The sequence below is a fragment of the Hydractinia symbiolongicarpus genome, chromosome 6 (genome assembly GCF_029227915.1).
Source record: "Hydractinia symbiolongicarpus strain clone_291-10 chromosome 6, HSymV2.1, whole genome shotgun sequence".
NCBI classification, from domain to species: Eukaryota; Metazoa; Cnidaria; class Hydrozoa; order Anthoathecata; family Hydractiniidae; genus Hydractinia; species Hydractinia symbiolongicarpus.
Window position 1 is genome coordinate 31,234,360 of NC_079880.1, and position 23,923 is coordinate 31,258,282.

The following is a 23,923-nucleotide window of genomic DNA, read 5'->3' on the forward strand; positions in this document are numbered from 1 at the left end:
CGTGGAAGCGTACATTTCAATATGGCGCATGGAATGAAATATATTTAGCGCCAAAAAAGGATGAGAAAATATGTTTAATAAGAATATATTTATAAGAAAATATTTACAACATTTATATTTACAATATAAGTACTAACTAATAATACTATATACAAAAATGAATAAATACATTAAAAATACTTGTTATTTGTTTTGAATTTTTAAAGTTAGGGTTTACTCCGTTAGTTTGCACACACTTGCTGGAAAATATCACAAATTTTGTTTGTTTGTTTGTTGTTGAAATTTGATGATTAAATTCGTATATACAAATCTTGTGAAGGATTTTGTGAAAACGTGAAAATCAGATATAGGATATTTACTTTTTTACACAAAGTTATAAAAGGGGAAAAGTTTTTATCAAAAAAGAAGAATTTCTTTGCTAAGGTTTATCATTTGTTTTTTTAACAAAATAAAATCTCAAACAACAAGACGACTGTGTTGAGATGACTGAAGACCTGAAGAGCTTATCACTTACTAGCAGAAGGTTTCAAAAAAAAGGTTTCAATAATGTGTTGCATTTTTAATGTTTACTGCTTTTGTAGCGACTCTGTACAGTCGGAAATATTTCTGACAAATATAATAAAGAAAAGACATCTAATAATCAGGATAAAATATTTTTTACAAATCTTCGTGCGTTCACTTTTGTGCAAATTGTTGTGTAAAAATTATCCCTTTAACAAACATTCAATTTTGAGAAAGTTTCCAAATACAACTTCGTTAAAGTTAAAACTTCATATAGCCTGCCACAACATATTAATGAAATCGCATTTGCATCGTATTTGCAGAAACTGAGATTGCTACCGTTATTTTTAACTTAGAATTAAAAATCTTTAAAAGCAGTAGATATAAAAGTTGAATTTATCTTCAGAGCAAATCTTTATCTCCTTGGACGACCGTTCATTCCTTCGTCAGGATCTACGATTGGTGTTTTACTAAATCTAGATAGAAATGAACTAAATTATACTTTTGGAAGTTTCGAAGACCAACCTTAAATTTTACGGCAATTAACGAGCCTGTCGTTTTCTAAAATTCAAGGATTAATTTTCTAAACATTCTAAACATCTATGCACGTTTGCTATGTCACCACACTTCTTGTGAGGCAAACTCGTGCTAAGAAACACGTATAGTTCCAATAAGAATGTTTTCTTTGTCATGTTAAATCTGTTAAAAATAAGAACAACTAAAAATGTACAATTAAAAATACGAAGCTTCTTACATCGTCAGTAAGTGAGTTATATACTATTTCTAATTGTACATTTTTAGATGTTCTTATTTTATTTTAATACTTTGCAGGACCTAATTTCCTAAACCAAAATATAATTGGTATTTCACAGCTTACTTACACTTCTGTTGGAGTGCGTCCCGTAATTGAAAGGTATATCAACAAAGACGTCACTGCTAAAATGGCCAATGTTATCAGAAAGCATGCCATTCTTCGTTTTGCTTTTGACCATGGTGTTTCTGCTTGAACGGCTGCTGCTGGAGTCGTATTTTCCTCCTAAGAAAAAGAAGAAAAAAAATATTTCGACTACGTCTTGGTTTGTACATATGTATGCAGAATAAACTGTCATCTAACAAACCGTAATATTCGCAAACGTTGTACATTTTTTGCCAGAAGTTATCCATGAAAAAGGTACTTTCTTGATATCGTGGACTAAAAAAACCACGTTTAGATACAATTTGCAAGTTGCACCCAATTTTTCTTTAAATCACGGGAATTATTCACGTAAAATTTGCTACAATTATTTAAAGTGAAAAAGCGGTTTTCTTTGTTTCGCAATAATTTATAAACGCAAAGCGCATAACGTTTATAGAAATATGAAATTATTATCCTTAATTGAGCTACTGAAATTATTACTATCAACGCAATGTTTTTTAAAATCTTACAATTACGCAACTTCACTGCAAAAGGAAGCCCTGGGGACGTTATTTAAGAACTATGGTACAATATGATTTGTTGTATGATGTCAAATATAATAACATCGAAACATACTTACAAGATCTCGAATTTGTTTTCCAGTCACATCTTGATATTTAGGTGGCTCGTCTTGGAGTATATACTCTCCCAAACTATCGTAAGACGGAAGTGATTTTCCTGAAGCAAATGACGCGTTTACGTAAAATGCTTTCTTTTCTTCAGTATTTAATGTTGATATCTTTTGTTCAACAGGGTTATTCATGTCACTGCCACTACTTGTAGTTTCGTTGCTACCATTGAAATCTGCACGTGCTGATGCATCATTTACTCCAGCGTTCTCTCCATGACAATTGCACGAACAGCCACTGTGCGTCTCGCTTGCATTACTTTCCTCGACTTCAATACTTTCTTCAATTTCAATACTTTCCTCAACTTCGTTATCGCCATTATCTGGGAGAATAACAATAAAACTACCTTCTTCTGAATTGTTCCTCTCAATACCAGTTTCTACCACACCATTTTCATTTGAAGCACCTTCTGAACTTCGATCTTCTACCACGTTCATATGAATTTCATGGTTTCTATCACGTTCTGTGTTATTTTTAGACTTCATATGAAAATTTGCCTCGTTTATTTTAGGCTCAGCAATAGCCTGAGACATTCTCTTTCCTCCTAACAGAGGCTTCTTTTTATGTTGGCTATCACAATATTACTAATATGCAATCTAAAAAATCATAACTCATGGTAAGGTAAAGTATAATAGCTGTTTTGAAAGCTTTTTAACGTGTTCAAAAAAATTATAAAATACCTACATGTCTATACGAAGTAACATATAAAAATCTGGAAGTGGAAACGCAAAGGAAGGATAAATTGACGAAGAAGAAACTTCAGCGTTCTAATTTTATGCTAGATTACAAACTATATTTGACGACAATGATTTTTTAAAAAAAATATAAAGCTTTCCAGACATGATATTTGATTTGATAAACTATATAAACAAATAAATAAATACTAAAGTTAACATAAAGGACTTTCTGTTTTAACTTTATACCACAATCTTGACTATACACCACGAAGTCGAACATTCATGTGGCATCAAAGTTTCATTGATTTGCTAGTGTTCTGATGTGTTTAATTATTGTTTTTAAGCTTCATCATGACTTTACAAAAAAACTCCTGCGTAGATGGTTTTCAGTAAAATGGTAACTATGGAGTAGGCTTACCTATACGTGCAATAATTCCATCACTAATGCTTACAGAGGGGGCTGAAATTTATTCATAATCTAGACAAAACATGGTGTCTGTTTTCCTGCTTGGGTAGGTGCTCAGACATTAAATAAATATACAGGGGCGGCGCCACAATTTCCAAAGTGAGGGGGCTCAGGCATAGTGTGAGATTTTAGTGACAATCAACGAGCCAAGCTAGTGCCGAAACAGCTGGGGTCCAAGGGAAGCTGTAAGCCCCCTTTGACCCCAGCTGGGGTCCAACGCATTTTTGCAGTCCTAAAACACGCAAAACAGCTATACCTTGGGGTCCAGGAGGCGCTGTAAGTTAGATAGCCAGTAGGTTCTCTGGTTGGATAACATCAATTTTCAGGCGGTGATAGAGACACTTATTGGTAAAAAATAAAAAATAATTACTTAGCAAAAAACTGTGTGTGTGTAAGGGGGTGGGTATTAGTACTTAGTATTAGTAAAGTAAAGTATTAGTATGAAAATTTTATGTGCTGATTCTTTGCGAGGATTGTTATGCGTCCGCTGGCGGGAAAGTGTTCTTTTTTTACTTCGTGTTTTTTATCATTGAGTGTTTGCATATTACAACATTGTGTCAAAAACCAACTCCAATGATGGAGGGCCTAATTATTGGGCTATTAAAATCAAATTAAAACCAGAGGAAGGAACAACGATTTTGTCAGTGGTGACTTTTGCGTGTAAATAAAAGTAAAGAAATATAAATTTGTGCAATTAAAAATGTATTTATTTTTGTTTTTTTGGCGCGTGTTTATCACCACTTATCCTAGTTTTTTATATTTGTATCGTTTTATATTTTATCACAAGTCGATAGGTTTAACCCTTCCATCAACCCTAAAAGGAAAAAGAAAGGAAAGAGAGAAAGAAAAAGGCATTAAAATAACTAATGATAGGGTTTTTAAAATTAAATTAGAATTACGTTTGTAAAAAATATATAAAGGAAAGGAATATGCACAGTATATTTTGTATTAGATATTGTATGACACTCGCTTTATTTTTCTGGACCGACTTCACAACAGCTCTACAATAAGTGATAAAGAAGTAAAGTCAATAATAAACATATTATTTTCATTTGAAGTACAAATAAGAAGATAAATTATAAAAGAAAGAATTTAGGGTACAACCAACTAACTATTTATTTAGCATTTAACGAATATTACTTCCAAAGTGTGCTTTCCAAAAGTAATCGAATCTGCATGAATCGGCGTATTTTTTATTTTTTCATTATATTCCAATTAAAATTAAACACAAGCACAAAGTCAATCGAGTTCTTTCCTCTTTCCATTTATACTACTTCCGCATATTTTTTTTATTTTTGATAAAATCAGTGACGCATAATATCGAAAGTGCAACTTGTTCACGTGACTATGATGCAACCAACCTCGTTCTCAGGGCATTTTGACATAATAGTGAACTTCATAACAGTGACAACTTTGCCCCCTCCCCTAAAACAAGGATTTGGGCAAAAAACGGGGCGAAGATGCGTCGTAATGTTCTCTACGTCAATGTAATTAAGTTTGGCGGATATCAATTGTGGTGAATTTTACCCCCTTTGCGAAAATTTGTCGCACAAAACAATCCCAGACTTTTAATAAAACAAATTTTGTTTCTAAACTGTAATTTTATTTTTTTTTCGCAAAAATAAATATTGCGCTAGAATTAATCAAAAGTAAACAGAAACTACACAAGGTTTTAGAACAAATCCATAAACGTTTTCGTCTTTTTTTACGAATTATGGAGGTGTTTTATTCGCAACTGTAAGACAAACAAAATTCCAAAGAAATCCCCTGCCGCAAGTCTACCCCAACATCATGCAACTAACCGCCACAAGGGCGCTAATTTTAAAGGACGCTGTATTGAGCGTTTACGGCACGTCATTCTAAAATAAAAACAAATATGGCGACCATCCTAAGCATGCTACGACGTTCTAGCCCATCAAAAATTGCATTTCTCACTTTAATAAATATTGTTGTAGTAAGTTCAAATAAAGCTGAGTTGTATACAATGCAAAATTTTGATAGTGTTAGATCCAGCTCTTATCCACATTTCGTGATGTTTTATGCTCCATGGTAAGCGATTTTTAGTGACGCTACACTACAGTGACTCTAATACAAAATATCTATGACTTGCCAATGTTTACAAAAGTTAAAAATTTTGCGCTTTTTTTTGCACATGCGCAAGCATTTCTGTAGGCAGAAAATATAAACAACTGACCACAGTAATCAAAGAAATCCATCCAAAAAAGAAATATTCGCTCAAAATTAGTGAAATTTTTTAAGAAGAATTAGAAGAATATAGTTAAAATTTAATTCCAGTTCATCTTGAATCTTATTCTGCCCAAAAAAGTCTTTAATCTTCATTAATAACCATTTTACCCTGTGCGAGTCCTGCTTTTTTGCCTACACAAAAGTGCGCGCATGCCCATTGTTCTCAAAATAAAATCAAAATAACTACATCACACGGAAAGTGGTCTAGCTATACAGTTTGTACATAAGGAAGGGTGATGCCAGTGATAGTATATGTTGCCAAAAGCAAAAAATTGTCAGAAAATATTACTTGGTACCGGATAAAAATCGTAAGAAAGAGGAACTACAACAACAGGCTGTTGATTTGAAAATAGGAACGTAAGATAAAACACGATTTATGAAAACAAATGAATAATTTTTTCTAGTTAGCTAGCTAGCTAGTCTCCAATGTTCTTATTTTGTTATATAATCTTAAGTCTGGTTAATTTTAATCCAATGCCTTTACATTGACCAGTGTGCATCACCATATTGTATCAAGAAAATAATAAAATAAAGGTATACACACAGTGTGTGCATGAGGATGGACGACTCACTGCCGTATATGTGCTTGAAATACACATATACGGCTCATGCAAGGCACGCAAGCTCATTGTTTTCATTTAAATTTTGTCGAGAAGAAAGCTATATTCTGTCGTTGTACTCTCGTTTATTATTGGTAGGATTTTATTACAGCTACCTATATATTTATGGAATAAATGATATAACAAGGAGCCCTGGGGGCTCTAAGAATTTCCGCGCGCTACCAAATCATTTGATGAAAACCTGCTAATTCGTTGTGTTATTGTGCCAAACATTCGAAGGGGTTTGGTGCATGAACCTCTGAAGATAAAGCCCATCAGTGACATTATATCTTACAACAAACGCAAATAAAACGAAACGTGTCATAATAAACTCACATTTTAAAATAAATTGCTAACAAAAAATACAGCCTATCATTCATGGTTGAAAGTCTTGTGATTGAAACGTTTATGGTTTTAAACGGCATTAGTTGACAAAAAATCAAAATTTTGATGTGACCATCATTTTCAGCATACTTTTTTTATTAACTGTGTCAATTTTTGTTGAAAATGAAGTAGTTTTAATTTTTGGACCAATTTTGGCCTAAATTGACATTTAAGGTGGCAAAACACCAAAATTTTGATGTCACCATCATGTTCACCATACTTTTTTTGTTAATTGTGCCAAAATTTGTCAAAAATAAAGTAGTTTTAATTTTTGGACCAATTTTGGCCTAAAATGACATTTAAGGTGGCAAAACACCAAAATTTTGATGTCACCATCATGTTCACCATACTTTTTTTGTTAATTGTGCCAAAATTTGTCAAAAATAAAGTAGTTTTAATTTTTGGACCAATTTTGGCCTGAAATGACATTTAGGTAAGAAGAAATCAAAATTTTGATGTCACCATCATGTTCAGCATACTTTATTTGTTAACTGTGCCAAATTTGGTTGAAAATAAAGTAGTGCTAATTTTTGGACCAATTTTGGCCTAAAATGACATTTAGGTTACAAAAATCAAAATTATTATGTCACCATTATGTTCAGCATACTTTTTTGTTAACTGTGCCAAATTTTGTCGAAAACAAATACCAATTTTGGCCTGAAGCGTCAATACTAGACTTCCCAGTAGTTAAGGAGCTTGGGTACGAAGTTTACATCTGTGACGGACCAACGTGAAATCCCAGGGTCGATTTTTTTTGAAAAAATGCTCTGAAAGAAAAAAACGACGGTTTTAAAGAATTTCCTACGCCTTCGGGCGCGAAAATTCAAAAAACAGTTTTTTTTTCAGAACTCTTCCACTTACCATTGCTCCACATTAAAAGAATAAATTTCACACGGTAATAAATGTTTAAAAAAATGTTGTTTCGGGTTGATTCAGGTTTCTCCACCAAAAAAAAGTTTTTTTTAAATGCTGGAAGTCGTTCGACAGCCCTGTGGTTTTTGTGGCAAGTCGGCACTTTCGACAGTGTAGAGTAAACTCAAATTAGGCTATGATTGTCTAAAGGCTCATTAACCTCTTCTAATAGAATATCAGCATGGATCCTATCTTTTATTGCATAGTCACACAAAATTTCACACAATTTTGACCAAAGCTTGGGTGAGTTTGTTTTAACACCCACATAGTAAACAAAAACAAAATTATTTTGGTTTTGTTCTTCATAATTATTTACTCTATGTAGAGGTACCCCACACCTATATATATATGTGTGTATGTGCACAAGGGAGGCTGGTCAGAGTCAGAAAAGGAACAATTTAGTGTGTATGTATATACTTAATGGATGACCCCTAATTTCCCTCCCCTTCTGCTTGTAATTTTGATAAATTAGAAAAAGAAAAAACATTAAAAACACAACCAACAATAAAATTGCATGGTTTTTAAATAGGTGATCTTAACATTTCATTTTTGAAAAATTCATGATTCCATCCACTGCTCCCACCTTGATCTCAAAAATAAATTTTTAAAGTCTCGCCCTCAACCAAAACTATAGTCTTTCCTTGCAGGTATACTAAATTCAAACAAATTTAAAACAAATTTGCTTCTTATACTTCTTTTTAAACTTTCCTTGAAATTGACACAAATACGAATATCTCTGTAAATTTAACGTGGTTTCATCAATTATTTTTTTTTTTAATACAAACCCTGAGTTACTTTAAATTCAAACCTTTTTTTAACATTTAGGTGCGGTCACTGTAAACGTATCCAAACATTGTGGGATAAATTTGCTGAAGAAAATCATAGTAGAAGACGCTTTAAAGTTGCAAAGGTAGATAAAAAAGCGCGTTGTCTTCATTGCAATTTTCTTCTTTGTGTTCAACAAAAAGAACATATAAACTAAAGATATAGTACACAACACCTTAAAAATATAAAGTAGCACTTATTTTTCACATGGAGCTTCAATAATACACATTGTTTCTAATGTGCTTAGGACTTTAATTACACAAATTTGTTCTGATGTTCTTTTAATGTTCTTTGTATTTCTAATGTGCTAGGACTTTAATTATGCAAATTGTTTGTGGTGTGCTTTGGCCCCAATATGCTTATGACTTTAATTATGCAAGTTGCTTCTGATGTACTTAGAACTTTAATCAGGCAAATTAATAAGTCAATGCAGTAAAGGACATGTTAATAACAAAATATTTTCTAAAAATAATGTTGTTTGTTTGCACACCGAAAACTCCATATGAAGGAATATTGCTTCATGGTCTTCTGTACATAAAACAGTACAACAGTACGGTCTTTGTTTTGCATTTACAATTTATAAATTGTAACAGCTTGGTTAGCCAGAACTTAGAATTTTTATCCCAAAGAATTCATAAACATGTACCAAGTTTAATGACATAAACATCAATATTTCTGGTAAAACAGAGAAGACACTTTCATACAAGTATGACATCATGAATAATCCTAATGACATTAAAGCTCATTTCCGTGAAATCAATTTTTTTACTCAGTAAGTCTACTAAGAATTAAAACTGTACATCAGTAACGCTTAAGAACTATAAATTTACTGTGAAGTTGCAAAAATGACCTATTTTGTGATGTGTGTGACATTATTTCTGATCCCAATGACATCATCAAATTAATTTTTGACCTGAAATCTGTTTGTAGTAAGACATTCTACAAGCAAGTCTTCGGACTTGTGCCCTGTGGGCACGTGTTACACTAGACTAAAAAAGTCTGGTGTTATTAGGGTTAAGCAAAAAAAAATATTGTTTTTCAAAAGAAACCAAATTTCTTAAACAGCACTTGATACATTTAGTTGTAAAATACCGTATTTAGGTTGACTGTACACAAACGACACCATTGTGTGCAAGTGAAAGTATAAAAGCATATCCAACGTAAGTATATGTTGTGTATTATTGTTGTTGTTGCTGTTTATGCCTTTATTTATTATTTTTGGTAATATAAATAACTTTTATATATTTTTTTTTCAGGAATTACATAGGAGGGTTGTTGTTTTTATAGACTCCGTTTATTTAACGACCATAAGAAGTACACATATAAAGGAAATCGAAATATTGCCGGCCTTAATGAATTTGTGAATATGAACATAAAAAGCATCAAAGATTGGCAGGTGAGGAACTATTTGCTTACATGTTCACATTATCATTCTTACATACCTTTATAAATGAGATTGAAAGGTTTAATCGCAACACAAATTTTCTCCATTTGTTTCATTAATAGAACTTAAGCTTTAGTTCAGGGCCTCTGCCAAAGATTTGTGTGTGTGGTATGGTGTTTGTGGAATGCCATATGTGTTCCCTGTAATTTTTTTAATCTACTGGCTTAGTGTCTTGATATAGATACAACCCCTTTCAAAAGTAAAAAAGCCTTATTTTAGTGTTTAGTCTTGAGGACAATTTTGGATTGTCTAATTTGCAGAAATACTATAAAGGACCTATGCCTTAAATTACTTTCTTTTAGTCAAATTCAACCAATAGAAATGAACATCCTTGATATATGTAATGAGAAATACGTTTGCATGTACATTGACGCTCATTTTAAGTCTTTAGTGTAATTCTATCAATTAGGGTGTAGTATTGTGAGCATAGCAAACCGCGAAATTTGAACTGAGAATAAAGCATAAATCGATTTTCGCGTCTTCACGAAAGTTAATTTCCCTATTGAGATATGTGATCAATGATTATTTAAATAATACAGTTTAGGTATTATATCTTAAGCTTAAATTTTTGCTTTAAGTAAACAAAGCGTAAAACAGTAAAACTTTTGACGTTGCGATTATGTGAAACACATGCAACGTTCATTTGAGTTTTATTTGTATAGGTTCCAATCAACTCTGAACGTGCCGATCATGAGATTAAAGCTGAAGTGAACAGACCTGTCAAAGCGAAAGTATTATCTAGTGATACTTTTCAAAAAGAGATTGAAGAAAAATTGGCCTTCGTTGATTTCTATGCACCATGGTAGGTTCAAAATCGTAACTATAGTTAATACTTTTGTGTATTAAAAGTATAATGTCTCACTGCAGAAGATTAAACATTAACCAATTATGGCAGCAGTATTATTTGGTAATAAGTGACCAACATTTTTTAACAATAATGATATATAGTTGGACTTTTAAAGTCATCATCAGGTAAAATCTAAAATAATAGTAAAATTAGTTAATACAGATTAAAACAAAAGTGTCTACAACATACGTTCACTAAACTAAAAAATATTGAAATGATATTAAAATTTTATCAAATGACTATATGTATCACTTTTAAACTTGTATGGTTTTTAAACTCGTTTTTTATATTTAACCATGCCTTAATTTCACATATAAAAAGGGCTTCCATAATCATAAGTGCCGTTGAGACTTCAATGTCGACAAAATTTTAACTGTTTCCATTGATAGTATACATTCGCAGCTATTAAAATGTAAGTCCACCGGACTTGAAACTCTAGGATGCTCCTTTATGCGGGTGATAAAATGCAAACTTGATTGACCGATATAGCGCGAATTACATCACGGACAACAAATTTCTTTAAAAGTCGAAATATATCGTTATTATTAAAAATTGTTGGTCACTTATTACCAAAAAACCAATTAGCTGGTTTGTTTACCATGTACGGAATTTCCAATATGTCTCATTTTAGGTGTCCTCATTGTGTTCAACTTGAACCGGTGTGGAATGAGTTAGCCACGCATTTCAAACACGAGTCTGCAATTACTATTGCTAAGGTAAAAATATCATACAATAAAGTTGTCTTCTGATCGACTTCTTATAAGACGTTACTCTTCATGTGCTGTACACACGATATCTAATCTGTTTTCTAGTGATTGAATTCTTTTTTTCTTGTTCTTTTCTCGTTATTTCCATAACATATTGCTCTTATTGAACATTAATGTATTTTTTTCTTTAGGTGGATTGTACAGCAGAACCAGACTTATGTCAGAGGGAAGATATAACTGCTTATCCATCATTGAATTTATATAAAAATGGCCAAAAGGTGTTTTTTTTGTCTTCGTTTTTTGCATAAGACAAAATATGTACGTAGTTTCGTAATTATCTACTCGTCAGTATGGTTTTAATGAGAAAAAACCGAAAGTGAAATTTTGTGATGTTTTTTTCGTGTAATAGTTTCGAGGCTTTACTCACAGTACGTGAAATTTAAAGAATTAATATTTGCCAATAATAAACGCTTAAAATGAATTGCTTCATTTTTTCGAAAATAAAATCTACTGCTATTTTTGTCACCATAGATATCCAGTTACCAACATTCACGTGATCTAGCAAATCTCATTCAATTTGTCGAGTCAGCTTCAGTTGGTGAGGATGTTGTAACAGTTCCAATGGAAGAATTTCTCCTCATCGAACCAGAAGACGTTGAAGGAGAAGACAGCAATCATATTGTAAGCATATACTGGTGTTTCACTTAGACTATTCGAAATAATTTTGTGCGAATATTTGCGGAATAATTTTGTGCGAATATTTGCGGAATAATTTTGTGCGAATATTTATGGTGAAGGGTCTCATTAAAAGACAAGAGAGGAGTTGAACGTCCTCTACCATACCTTAGTTTAAAGGGGCGATTGTGGAAGTCCCATGAAATGCCACATAGTGATGGTGTCACTTCAAAAAACACCCAGCCCGGTCTGTGAACAGTTGGCGCTAGGAAGGGCATCCAGCTGTAAAACAATGCCAAAACTCTTTATTAATGGTCGTAAGAATAGTTGATCAGACAAACTGCGTAAACGGGGCTGGAACTCTAAGAAGTGAAGGTGTCGCGCACGGTAGGACAGATGCTCCCCAGCTATCACATCACAAGGTAGATAACACTAGGTTGAGGATGGCTAGTGTAAATGTTGGTACTCTGAGAGGTAGAGCAGGTGAAGTAGTTGAAATGTTAGAACGTAGATCTGTTGATATGTGTTGTGTTCAGGAAGTCAGGTGGAGAGGAGCTTCAGTGAGATTTGTGGAAGGTAGGAGGGCAAGGTATAAGCTTTTTTGGATTGATAATAGTGATGGATATGGAGGAGTTGGCATATTCGTTGCAAAAAGTGGGTAGAAAAGTAATAGATGTTATGCGTGTTAATAGTCGTATTATAGTGATAAAGTTTTTGATAGGTAAAAGGATTGTCACTTTTCTGTCAGTTTATGTTCCACAGTGTGGACTCAGTGAGGAAGATAAAGATAAGTTTTATGATGAGTTAATAGCAGTCACATCAAAGTTTGGAGACACTGAACTTGTCATGGTGGACGGCGACTTTAATGGTCATGTTGGGAAGTCATCTAAAGGTTATAGAGGTGTGCATGGAGGCTATGGATTTGGGAGCAGAAATAGGGAAGGGGAGAGATTGCTTGAGTTTGGAATGGCAACGGTCATGGTGGTTTGCAACACATCATTCAGTAAGAGACAAAGTAGGCTGATAACATATGTGTCAGGTGGTTGTAAGACACAGATAGATTACTTCCTGGTTAGAAAGTCAGACAAGAAAGTGGTGAAGGACGTGAAGGTTATATCAGGGGAAGAGTGTGTTTCCCAGCATAGGTTGCTGGTTTGTGATAATATCTTGAAGAGTGTTAAAGAAGCCAAGGGAAAGTACAGGTTCCGTCGTAAAGTCTGGAAGCTGAAAGAGGAGATTGTAGCAAGACAATTTAGTGCAAAAGTTCAGCGGTTAGCCCACAATGGTCAATGTGATAGTGACAATGTTGAAAGTACTTGGACTACTTTGAAGAATTGTCTTCTAAAAGCTTCTGATGATACCTTTGGGTGGACGAAACGACCAGCTAGACATACACAGACCTGGTGGTGGAATAATGAGGTTGACCAGTGTATAAAGGAAAAGAGGAAACTTTGGAAAGAGTGGAAGTCAGGTGGTAGTAAAAATATTTACTTAGAAGCTAAGCGTCGTTCTCGTACAGCAGTGTATAAGGCAAAATCAGAAGCAGAGAGAAACAGATTTGCAGATGTGTTAAGAAGGGAAGACCAGCGCAATGAGGTATTCAAGATAGCAAAGCAAATGAAGAAGACTAGCCAAGATGTTGTAGGTGAGAAGTGTATACGTAATGATGAAGGTGTTTTGGCTAGCACAGAGGAGGAGAAAAGGGTAGCTTGGAAGAATTATTATCAGAGGTTGCTTAACACTGAGTTTGATTGGATGAGGATAATTTGTCTGATATGATGTTGTAGAAGGGACAGCTATGCAGATCAAGACAGAATGGGTAGTGGAGGCTATTAGGAAATTGAAGATTGGCAAGGCTGCAGGAGTATCAGGTATTGTTGCAGAGATGGTAAAAGCATCTGGATATATTGGAGTTGAGCTTATTACAAGTCTTGCTAACCAGATTATAAAGGATGGTGCTATTCCGAGTGAGTGGCAGTCGAGTGTAATAGTGAATTGTTTCAAGGGCAAGGGTGATGCATTAGAAAGGGGTAACTATAGAGGTTTGAAGTTGGTTGATCAAGTAATGAAAGTTATTGAAAAGTGATTCATAAGTTACTTAGAGAAAGAATTGATATAGATAAGATGCAATTTGGTTTTGTTCCAGGGCGTGGCACTACAGATGCAATATTTTTAGTCAGACAGCTTCAGGAAAAGTATTTAGGAAAGAGAAAGAATCTCTATTTTGCCTTTGTAGATTTAGAGAAAGCTTTTGATAGAATACCACGTAAAGTTATTTGGTGGGCTATGAGAAAATTAGGTGTGAATGAGTGGCCAGTTACGATGGTACAGTCTATGTACAGCAATGCTAGAAGTCGTGTCAGGATTAACGATTCACTTAGTGATGAATTTAGTGTAAATGTTGGTGTACATCAGGGTTCTGTACTTAGTCCTTTGTTGTTTGTTCTAGTCTTAGAAGCGCTGTCGATGGAGATGTTCAGAACAGGTTGTCCATGGGAGTTATTGTATGCAGATGATTTGGTTCTCATAGCAGAGTCGATGGAAGAATTGTTGAAAAGTTTGAGAAGTGGAAGAAAGGACTAGAAGAGAAAGGGCTAAAGGTAAACACAGCAAAGTCTAAAGTCATGATTAGAAGCATTACAGCCAAGTGTGACCTTGTAGTTGGAAAGTGGCCTTGTGGAGTTTGCAGGTAAGGGGTTGGTAGTAACTCAATTTTTTTGTCAGACTTGCAAGCATTGGGTACATAAGAAGTGCAGTAGTATTAGTGGAAGGTTGAGAGCTGACATTCAGTTTGTATGCAAGCGTTACAAAGGTAAGATTATAGAGAATGAAGTATTTCCAGCTTTAATGGTGTACAACAGTGGCTCGTTGGAGATAGTTGAGAACTTCTGTTACTTAGGTGATATGTTGGGCAGTGAAGGGGGTGTTGGAAGAAGTGTTACTTACAGGATAGGTTCTGCTTGGAAAAAGTTCAGAGAGTTACTTCCTTTGTTGACTAGCAGAGTCCTGTCAATTGAGGTAAAAGGTAGGTTGTATGAGGCCTGTGCAAGAAGTGTTATGTTGTACGGTAGTGAGACATGGGCAGTGAAGCAGGAAGATCTTGACCGTTTAAAAAGGAATGATATGAGAATGGTTAGGTGGATGTGTAACGCCAGTCTGAGAGACGGAAAGAGTTCAGATGAGCTAAGAAGCAGGCTAAGTCTCCGTAGTATTAAAGATGTTATCCAGATAAGAAGATTGAATTGGCTGGGGCACTTGGAAAGAATGGAGGAGAATAATTGGATAAGAAAGTGTAGTGACTTGATAGTTCCTGGGGCAAAGCCCAGAGGCAGACCGAGAAAGACTTGGCAGGAGGTTATAAGGACAGACTTGATACAAAGGAAGTTGAGTTTAGATCTAACACAGTCTAGATCAGATTGGAAGAGGGTCATTAATATACCCCGTCCAACCCATGCTAGCATGGAAAACAGACGTTAAGCCGAGAATGATGATGAATGATGATTTGTGGAATAATTTTGTGCGAACATTTGCGGAATAGGCAACAACTCTCAAAAAAGTCTAATTTTGTCCCCATCTTATTTGTAAAATGTCATCAGATGAAATAACAAAAAACTCAAATAACTGTTTCTAGATGTGTTTGAAGAATCCTGGAATGCTCTTATAGTTCTTAATGTTTGACTACAACTTTTGCTAGATGGTTTTTACAAAAAGTGTATATAGATGTAAGATTAGTGTTAGGGTAGCAACTCTTCTTGTCGCATTTACAACTAGTTACTTAGCGCACAACATTAATTTTAGGTGCAATACATTGACGGTCACATTTTCTCCAACAAGATTCAGCTGAATCCACATCTGGTGTATTTTCACAATGAATGGTAAGAAAAGACGTATTGTTATTTGACACAATTTTACAGTCACATGTGAAAAATAGGATGATATGGAAAGAGCAAACTTTTCCCGGCGTACTCCTACACAAGCTTAACCTATTCCGCTGGTTGCTTTGCCAAAAGTATGGTTTACCTTTACTGGAACCACAATTGTGAAGCACAATCTAGTGAAAAGAACTAGTCTTCCTGTGTAGCATTCCAACCTAGTTTTCTGTACGTTCTGTAAGAACCACATATCTAATGTACATAGCACAGCGTTTTTATAGGATGTATTGATTGTTGCACATTGACGCCGGCCAGCCTTTGATTTTATCATGCAGCAATAAGTTGTCATTGATTAGTCTTAACCACCGAAAATCATTTCTACGTACGGACTTAGAAAATCTTAGCTCAGAGCTTACTTAAGATGAGTAACTTTAAATTTTTTTATTATTATTATTACTAGTCGATAAATCCCGTGGAAAAATCCACTGAGGCAAAATAAAAATGAACAAGACGTATGATACACGTAAACAACCTCGCGAAGAAAGTTTATAAAAAGCTGTCTATCAAATTGTGATTTCTGTTACGAAATTAGACACGACATATTTTGCTATTCGGACAGGCAATAATATTTGTTACGCACTACGCAGTTATTTTGCAAAATTGATTTGTGAGATCTTCTTGAACGAAAAATTCCTCGAATTTTAATTTTCGTTGGGTCAGCCTGGAGTTAACTGACTGACAGGAAGAAGAAAGACCACAAGCTGCACCTAAAATTTTCGAAATTCAGTAATCCCCCCCCCCCCCCCCCCCTCAAAAAAAAGGACCGGGTATAAGAAAGTCACTCAGTGAAGAAAAATAAAGAAAAATAATATACGATCTTAATTGTTTAAAAAAAGAAATGGCTCTAGTTAAAAAAATATATTACCAGAACTGTCACTCCTGTACGCTTATGACGCGGAGAAAAATAAGAGGCAGGGAATCGAAAAATTTACGTTTTCCGGAGTGTTTCCGAAATCATATTTCACTATGTTGGCGTGTCATTAGCGTAGCGAAAAGAATTTCGCTCTTGTCATTAATTATATAAGGTGTAGCGTCTTCGTTTTTCTCTTACGTATTTTTGTGGAATTTTATTTTTTGCAGACTACTTTCCAGGCATTTGGGGAGACCTCAACTCTGCCTACATTCACTTTGGAAAACTTTGGTGGAAACACCTTTACTTTACCAGTTAGTTAAATACATCTTTTCAATACTTATCTTTTTAAACAATATACAAGATGCAGGAGGTGCTTAAGCAATCTCGCTATTAAAAATGCACAACTATGAAACATCGAAAATGCAACCCAATTCTACAATTTCTGCTAACAAAAAATACAGCCTATCATTCATGGCTGAAAGTTGCGCGATTGAAACGTTTATGGCCTTAAACGGCATTTAGTTGACAAAAAATTAACATTTTGATGTCACTATCATGTTCAGCATACTTTTTTTGTTAACTGTGCCAAATTTTGTCGAAAATAAAGTAATTTTAATTTTTGGACCAATTTTGGCCTATAATGACATTTAGGTGATAAAAATCAAAATTTTGATGTCACCATCATGTTCAGCATACTTTTTTTGTCAACTGTGCTATATTTTGTCGAAAATAAAGCAGTTTTAATTTTCGGACCAACTTTGGCCTAAATGACATTAAGCAAAACTTTGATGGCACCATCATGTTCGGCATACTTTTTTTTAACTTTGTCGAAAATAAAGTAGTTTTAATTTCCAGACAAATTTTGGCCTAAAATGACATTTAGGTGACAAAAATCCAAATTATGATGTCACAATCATAATTTTTTTGTTAACTGTGCCAAATTTTGTCGAAAATAATACCAATTTTGGCCTGAAATGTCATTTAGATGAATTCCAAGTACTTAGAGAGTTTAGTTACGAAGTTTAAATCTGTGACGTTGCGATTGACCATTTGGTTAGTTAGTTACGAGTTGGAAACACACCCTCGCAGGCAAGATAGTAAAAAGAAAAAAAAAGTAAAAATAGTGACCAAGATGAGATTCGAACACACGACTACTCCCGTGTCGGTGCTCAGAGAGGCAAAAATTTCCATTCTTGTAGGACAAATTTGCGTTTTAATACAAGCTCACGAGCTTGTAATAAGAAGCGTTATTTGAATTTTGATGACGTCAGCAACCCATCCACAAAAAATAAATTAGAACCTTGTTTTCACGTTGACTATATTGTGTAGAGCTTAAAGCGCTGATCAAGAAAATGTATATGATCATGTGCTATTGACGAACAGTTAAGAAGATATAAGGGTTTGAAAATTTTGCTAACGTCAGCAATGGATAACCCCGTCAAAACTGAAAATTTTTTTGAGAAATTTGTATACCTTTTGCCTTCATTGTATTGATCTTGAAACGCTGATCAAGAAAATGTATAGGATCATGTACTTTTGACAAAAGGTTGCAGAGATATTAAGGTTTGAAGGTTTTTTGATGACGTCATCAATCCGTCCATTTCGAAACGGATTTGGGGACCCAGGTTTGGGAAACTTACCCAAATTGGTCCTAAGTGATCCAAGTTAACCACGCGGTGAAAAATCATTGACGTCACCACCTCGTCTCCAAGTTATTAGGCCTCAAAGTTTTATATGCACTGTAATGGCTTCATTAATTTAAGATAGGATATTGGCGTTAAAGTAGTGTTATTGACGTCGCGCCGTAATTTAACATATTAGACATGCATTTTTCGGCAACATCAAAGGAAAATGAACACATCCACTTTGCCTGTTACAAACAGACACAGTCTCTGTATTATTATAAGAGACTAGTCGATAAGGCCCGTGGAAAAATCCACTTAGGCAGGATAACAGAGAAAAATAACCGTCATTTAAATTTTGATGACGTCAGCAAAGACATGTCAGAACACAAAACTTTTTTTTTTAGAAATGTGTATGCCTGTTGCCTTCATCGTATAGATCTTGAAACGCTGATCAAGAAAATGTACAGGATCGTGTACTTGTGACAAACGGATGCAGAGATATTAGGGTTTAAAGGTTTTTTTATGACGTCATTAACCCGTCCATTCCGAAACGGATTCGGGGACCCAGGTTTGGGAAACTTACCCAAATTGGTCCCAGGTAGTCCCTAGTTACCCACGCAGGAGATGACGTCAGTTATTTCCATCCGTTTCCAAGTTATTTAGCCTTAAATTTAAAAGTGCAATGCAATGGCTTCTCTAATCTTAATATACTTTCCTTTGACGTCAATACTATTATAACGTTAAAGTTTGGTAATTTACAGACCAAATTTATAGGCGATGTTTTATAGACTTTATCAAAGAAATTTATCCACTTTGCAAAAGTCACAGACAGAAGCTCCGTATTATTATAAGAGACAATAAAGCCCGTGGAAAAATCCACTTAGGCAGGAGGACAATGTAAAAATTGATTATTTTAGACTTTTTGCTGACGTCAGCAGTGCAGATACAAAAAAGAATTAGCGAAGTTTAGTTTATTGGTTGCCTGTAATGTGTAGAGGCTAAAACCCTCATGAGAAAAATGTATAGGATCATGGGTTTTCGACGAACCTATAAGGAAATATAAGGGTTTGAAAATTTGGCTGATGTCAGCAAAGACCCGCAATCACACATAAAATTTTTTTCTAGAATTTTATATATCTAATGTCTTCATTGTATAGATCTTGAAAAGCTGATCAAGAAAATGTATAGGATTATGTACTTTTGACAAACAGTTTCAGAGATATTAAGGTTTGAAGATTTTTTGATGACGTCATCAACCCGTCCATTCCGAAACGGATTCGGGGACCCAGGTTTGGGAAAATAACCCAAATTGGTCCTAGGTGGTCCCTAGTTACCCACGCGGTGAAAAATCATTGACGTCACCACCTCGTTTCCTAGTTATTTGGCCTCAAAGTTTTAGGTGCACTGTGATGGCTTCATTAATTTAATATAGGATATTGACGTTAAAGTAGTGTTATTTTCGTCGCGCCGTAACGTCAGAAAATTTGACATATTAGAGTTGCATTTTTCGGCAACATCAAAGGAAAATGAAGACATCCACTTTGCCTGTCACAGACACACAGACACACTTAGCGTATTATTATATAGACTAGTCGATAAGGCCCGTGGAGAAATCCACTTAGTCAGAAGGACAATGGAAAATAGGTTGTTTTAGATGTTTTTTGATGACGTCAGCAGCGCAGATACAAAAAAAATTGGTGAAGTTTAGTTTATTCGTTGCCTGTAATGTTTAAAGGTTAAAACGCTGATCAAAATAATGTGTAGGATCATATGTTTTCGACAAACGCCTAAGGAGATATAACGTTTAAAAATTTCGCTGACGTCAGCAATGGCCCGTCAAAACCCAAAAATTTTTATTTAGAAATCTCTATACCTGTTGCCTTCATCGTATAGATCTTGAAACGCTGATCAAGAAAATGTATAGGATCATGTACTTTTGATAAACGGTTGCAGAGATATTGGGGTTTGAAGGTTTTTTGATGACGTCATCAACCCGTCCATTCCAAAACAAATTCGGGGACCCAGGTTTGGGAAAATATCCCAAATTGATCCTAGGTGGTCCCTAGTTACCCACGCGGTGAAAAATCATTGACGTCAGCACCTCGTTTCCAAGTTATTTGGCCTCAAAATTTTAAGTGCACTGTAACGGCTTCATTAATTTAATATAGGATATTGACGTTAAAGTAGTGTTATTGACCTCGCGCCGTAACGTCAGAAATTTAACATATTAGACATGCATTTTTCGGTTACTTCATAGAAAATTTCGGTAAGATCAAAGGAAAAAGAACATATCCACTTTGCCTGTTACAGACACACGGAACTGGCGTATTATTATAAAGATTTTTATTTCTGAATAGAGAGAGTATTCTTAAATTATGTTATTTATTATCCTCTTTTTCTATCTGCATCTTATTTCTCTAAGATTGGAGAGTCACAAGAAGAAATCTTTCTGGGATCAGCCAGAGTAAAACAAAACAAATATACGCTCCCTCTGCTAGCAGTCTGTATTTTAAGTTAACCTGTTTGCGTTGATGCATAAAAAAGCTGCCGAGTCAAAAAATGATATTGGTATTATATTCGTTTATTCCAGTAATATGTTCTATTTTATAGGTTTCAAACATCCAATGATCATTTGGAAACGTTTAGTAAAGTATCAAAGTCATTAAAACAATGGGATTCCAATGTCAACACAGCTGTTGTAAGTAGAACATATTGACAGTTGATGACACAGCTGTTGTAAGTAGAACATATTGACAGTTGATGACACAGCTGTTGTAAGTAGAACATGTTGACAGTTGATGAATTTTGATCAACAGTTGTAAGTAGAACATGTTGAAAGTTGATGAATTTTGATAGATGTTGTAAGTAGAACATGTTGAAAGTTGATGAATTTTGATAGATGTTGTAAGTAGAACATGTGGAAAGTTGATGAATTTTGATAGATGTTGTAAGTAGAACATGTGGAAAGTTGATGAATTTTGATAGATGTTGTAAGTAGAACATGTTGAAAGTTGATGAATTTTAATAGATGTTGTAAGTAGAACATGTTGAAAGTTGATGAATTTTGATAGATGTTGTAAGTAGAACATGTGGAAAGTTAATAAATTTTGATAGATGTTGTAAGTAGAACATGTGAAAAGTTGAATAATTTTGATCAACAGTTGTAAGTAGAACATGTTGAAAGTTGAATAATTTTGATAGATGTTGTAAGTAGAACATGTTGAAAGTTGATGAATTTTGATAGATGTTGTAAGTAGAACATGTTGAAAGTTGATGAATTTTGATAGATGTTGTAAGTAAAACATGTTGAAAGTTGATGAATTTTGATAGATGTTGTAAGTAGAACATGTGGAAAGTTGATGAATTTTGATAGATGTTGTAAGTAGAACATGTTGAAAGTTGATGAATTTTGATAGATGTTGTAAGTAGAACATGTCGAAAGTTGATGAATTTTGATAGATGTTGTAAGTAGAACATGTGGAAAGTTGATAAATTTTGATAGATGTCGAAATGGATTTTTAGGAGCTATAAAGAAATATTCACATAAATAGGGTAAATTTTGTTTATTTAAACTTGGTGAGTAAAAAATTACTTTAATTCTGTATTTGAGCTCCACAATGCAGGCTTACAAATTTTAGTTACACAAAAAAATCAAAAACAAGACAAAAGTTGAAGAACGTGATGGTTGTGAATTGAATAACTTGATTTGAAGTGTTTGTTCATCGTCCTTTTGTTTTAGGTTGATTGCGTATTAGATTCAGAATTCTGTTCAAAGTATAAGGTAATTTTTGAAAATATGTAATCCAGATGCAATAGTTGCTGTGGCGATAATAATGTATTTGTTTATCGTTGGTAAAATTAAGTATTAGCTTTAACCTCGGGCATAATAGATTGAAAAGGACGGCGGAATTTTAAAGATATTAACCGCAAGCGATTAAGAACGCAGTTTCTGTCTCCGAACTTGATAATGTTCACGGCTGACTTAGGACTTAATATCCAAAAAAGTGCTGATTTTTTAGGATTTTTTGTGTAAAAGCTTTAAGGTCCGGCTTGCTCTACCGCGTTAACGAAAATATTTAAGATGTTACCTTTATAAAAGGTGATATCATAAAATGATCCACAGTTGTTTTATATATTTAGATTACATCATTTCCTTCCATTATGTACATCATGCAAGATGAAAAGGATTTCCTGTTATACGAAGGCGATCTAGCAGTAACACCGCTGGTGAAATTTGCTATCGATCCCTACGATATCAGCAACGAGAAAAAGAAGGATGGAAAAGTAGAGCTGTAGATTATCATTCATGAGAAACTGGAAACCTATGATTAGAAATTTTACCTATGTTCGACTTTTTGTTTATCATTTTCTTATGGACAATTTGTGATTTTTTTACCCGACAAAGAAGTGGAAGCTTTAAATTGATATTTCGACGCACATTGAACTAAACGTTATTATTTATACTGATAAAGATTTGTAGAATATATTTTATATTTATTCAAGTGTTTTAAAATGTCTAAAATTAAGAACATTGAATAAGTCAAAATTTTCATGCCTGTTTAATTTCCGAATTTCCGAAAGTGCTAATATTTTTAGTAATTGATATTTAGGAATCACCTTTAGGGTCTTACCGGGTCCTAAAAAAACGTTTGTGTTACCTGAGAAAAAAAAGGATCACTTCTGTTGCAGCCATTTGTGTAAAGTCAGTATTATTCCTCTTACCATTAATACATCATCGGGCGGAGGCTTACCTTGTTGGTAAAAAATTGACAAAAAAGTTTGATACAAATTTTAAAGTCACTAACATTCACTGACATTTTTTGCGGCTTTTTTCGAAAATACTTGTCAACTGTATAAAAAATTTATATGTAAAGGAATTAACAATTCTTGTTTGTGTGCACAGTCGACTCTGTAATAAAAAGACACTTCAAAAAGCGGACGTATTCAAATTCTGATAGAAGACACTCTAAATAACAGACAGCAAATAGTGGTCAGTCTTGTTCACGAAACGAACTTTGCTACCGGGAATTCTCTCAAATTAGCGAATAGGAAAAAAAAAGATTTTTATAAATAAAATACACAGTTATATTTATGGCATCATTTTTCCCCATGTTCTCAGATAAATGGACCGTGGGCCAAACTAAAGCGAGAAAACGAGGACCTCAAAATAGCGGACACTTTTATTTGTGCACAAAAATTGATAGCACCAAAAGTTCTGCTATGTATAACACTTTCAACATGAACCAAAATATCAAAACTTAAAATCTTGACAAAAATTAGAGTCGATGAAAACGGTGGTCGGTAAAAAAAGTCCTGCTCTACGTGTTAAATCTTTGAAAGTAATCAATAAACTACAGCAAAAAAATATAAGGTAAGAAATAGCTTTTTTGATACCTTTAACCAGTCAGATTGATAATAGTGAAAAATTATGTTGTGTTGAGCTGTTACTTACTAGCTAGTTATAGAAAAGCTAGCAGCTACAATCCTCCATAGAATACGTTGAGATAGGGTGGCAAATTTCCAGTTCAACGCTACAATAAATATGGTGCCAGGTTCCCGTAATTTAAACGTGTCAAAGTTGACCTGTCAATAGATGTTATTTTGTCCAAACTCTCAGAGTTCGCTAACTATTGCTTACAAAAGTA

General features: G+C 34.1%; 2 protein-coding genes across 2 annotated transcripts; one reads left to right on the forward strand and one right to left on the reverse strand.

Annotated features, from left to right (window-relative positions):
• Window positions 1–108: 108 nt before the first annotated feature.
• On the reverse strand, window positions 109–2,974 carry LOC130648303 (uncharacterized). Its single transcript, XM_057454342.1, has 3 exons — window positions 2,037–2,974; window positions 1,383–1,537; window positions 109–977 (listed from the first exon to the last, which is right to left on the reverse strand). The coding sequence occupies exons 1-3, from the start codon at window positions 2,616–2,618 to the stop codon at window positions 917–919; spliced, it is 798 nt and encodes a 265-aa protein (XP_057310325.1). The 5' UTR covers window positions 2,619–2,974; the 3' UTR covers window positions 109–916.
• A 2,029-nt stretch (window positions 2,975–5,003) lies between these two features.
• Window positions 5,004–22,775, forward strand: LOC130648304 (thioredoxin domain-containing protein 5 homolog). The gene is made up of 12 exons (XM_057454343.1): window positions 5,004–5,277; window positions 8,196–8,280; window positions 9,297–9,355; window positions 9,483–9,591; window positions 10,302–10,441; window positions 11,118–11,202; window positions 11,385–11,471; window positions 11,725–11,874; window positions 15,667–15,743; window positions 20,889–20,976; window positions 22,018–22,059; window positions 22,419–22,775. The coding sequence occupies exons 1-12, from the start codon at window positions 5,105–5,107 to the stop codon at window positions 22,572–22,574; spliced, it is 1,251 nt and encodes a 416-aa protein (XP_057310326.1). The 5' UTR covers window positions 5,004–5,104; the 3' UTR covers window positions 22,575–22,775.
• Window positions 22,776–23,923: the final 1,148 nt, after the last annotated feature.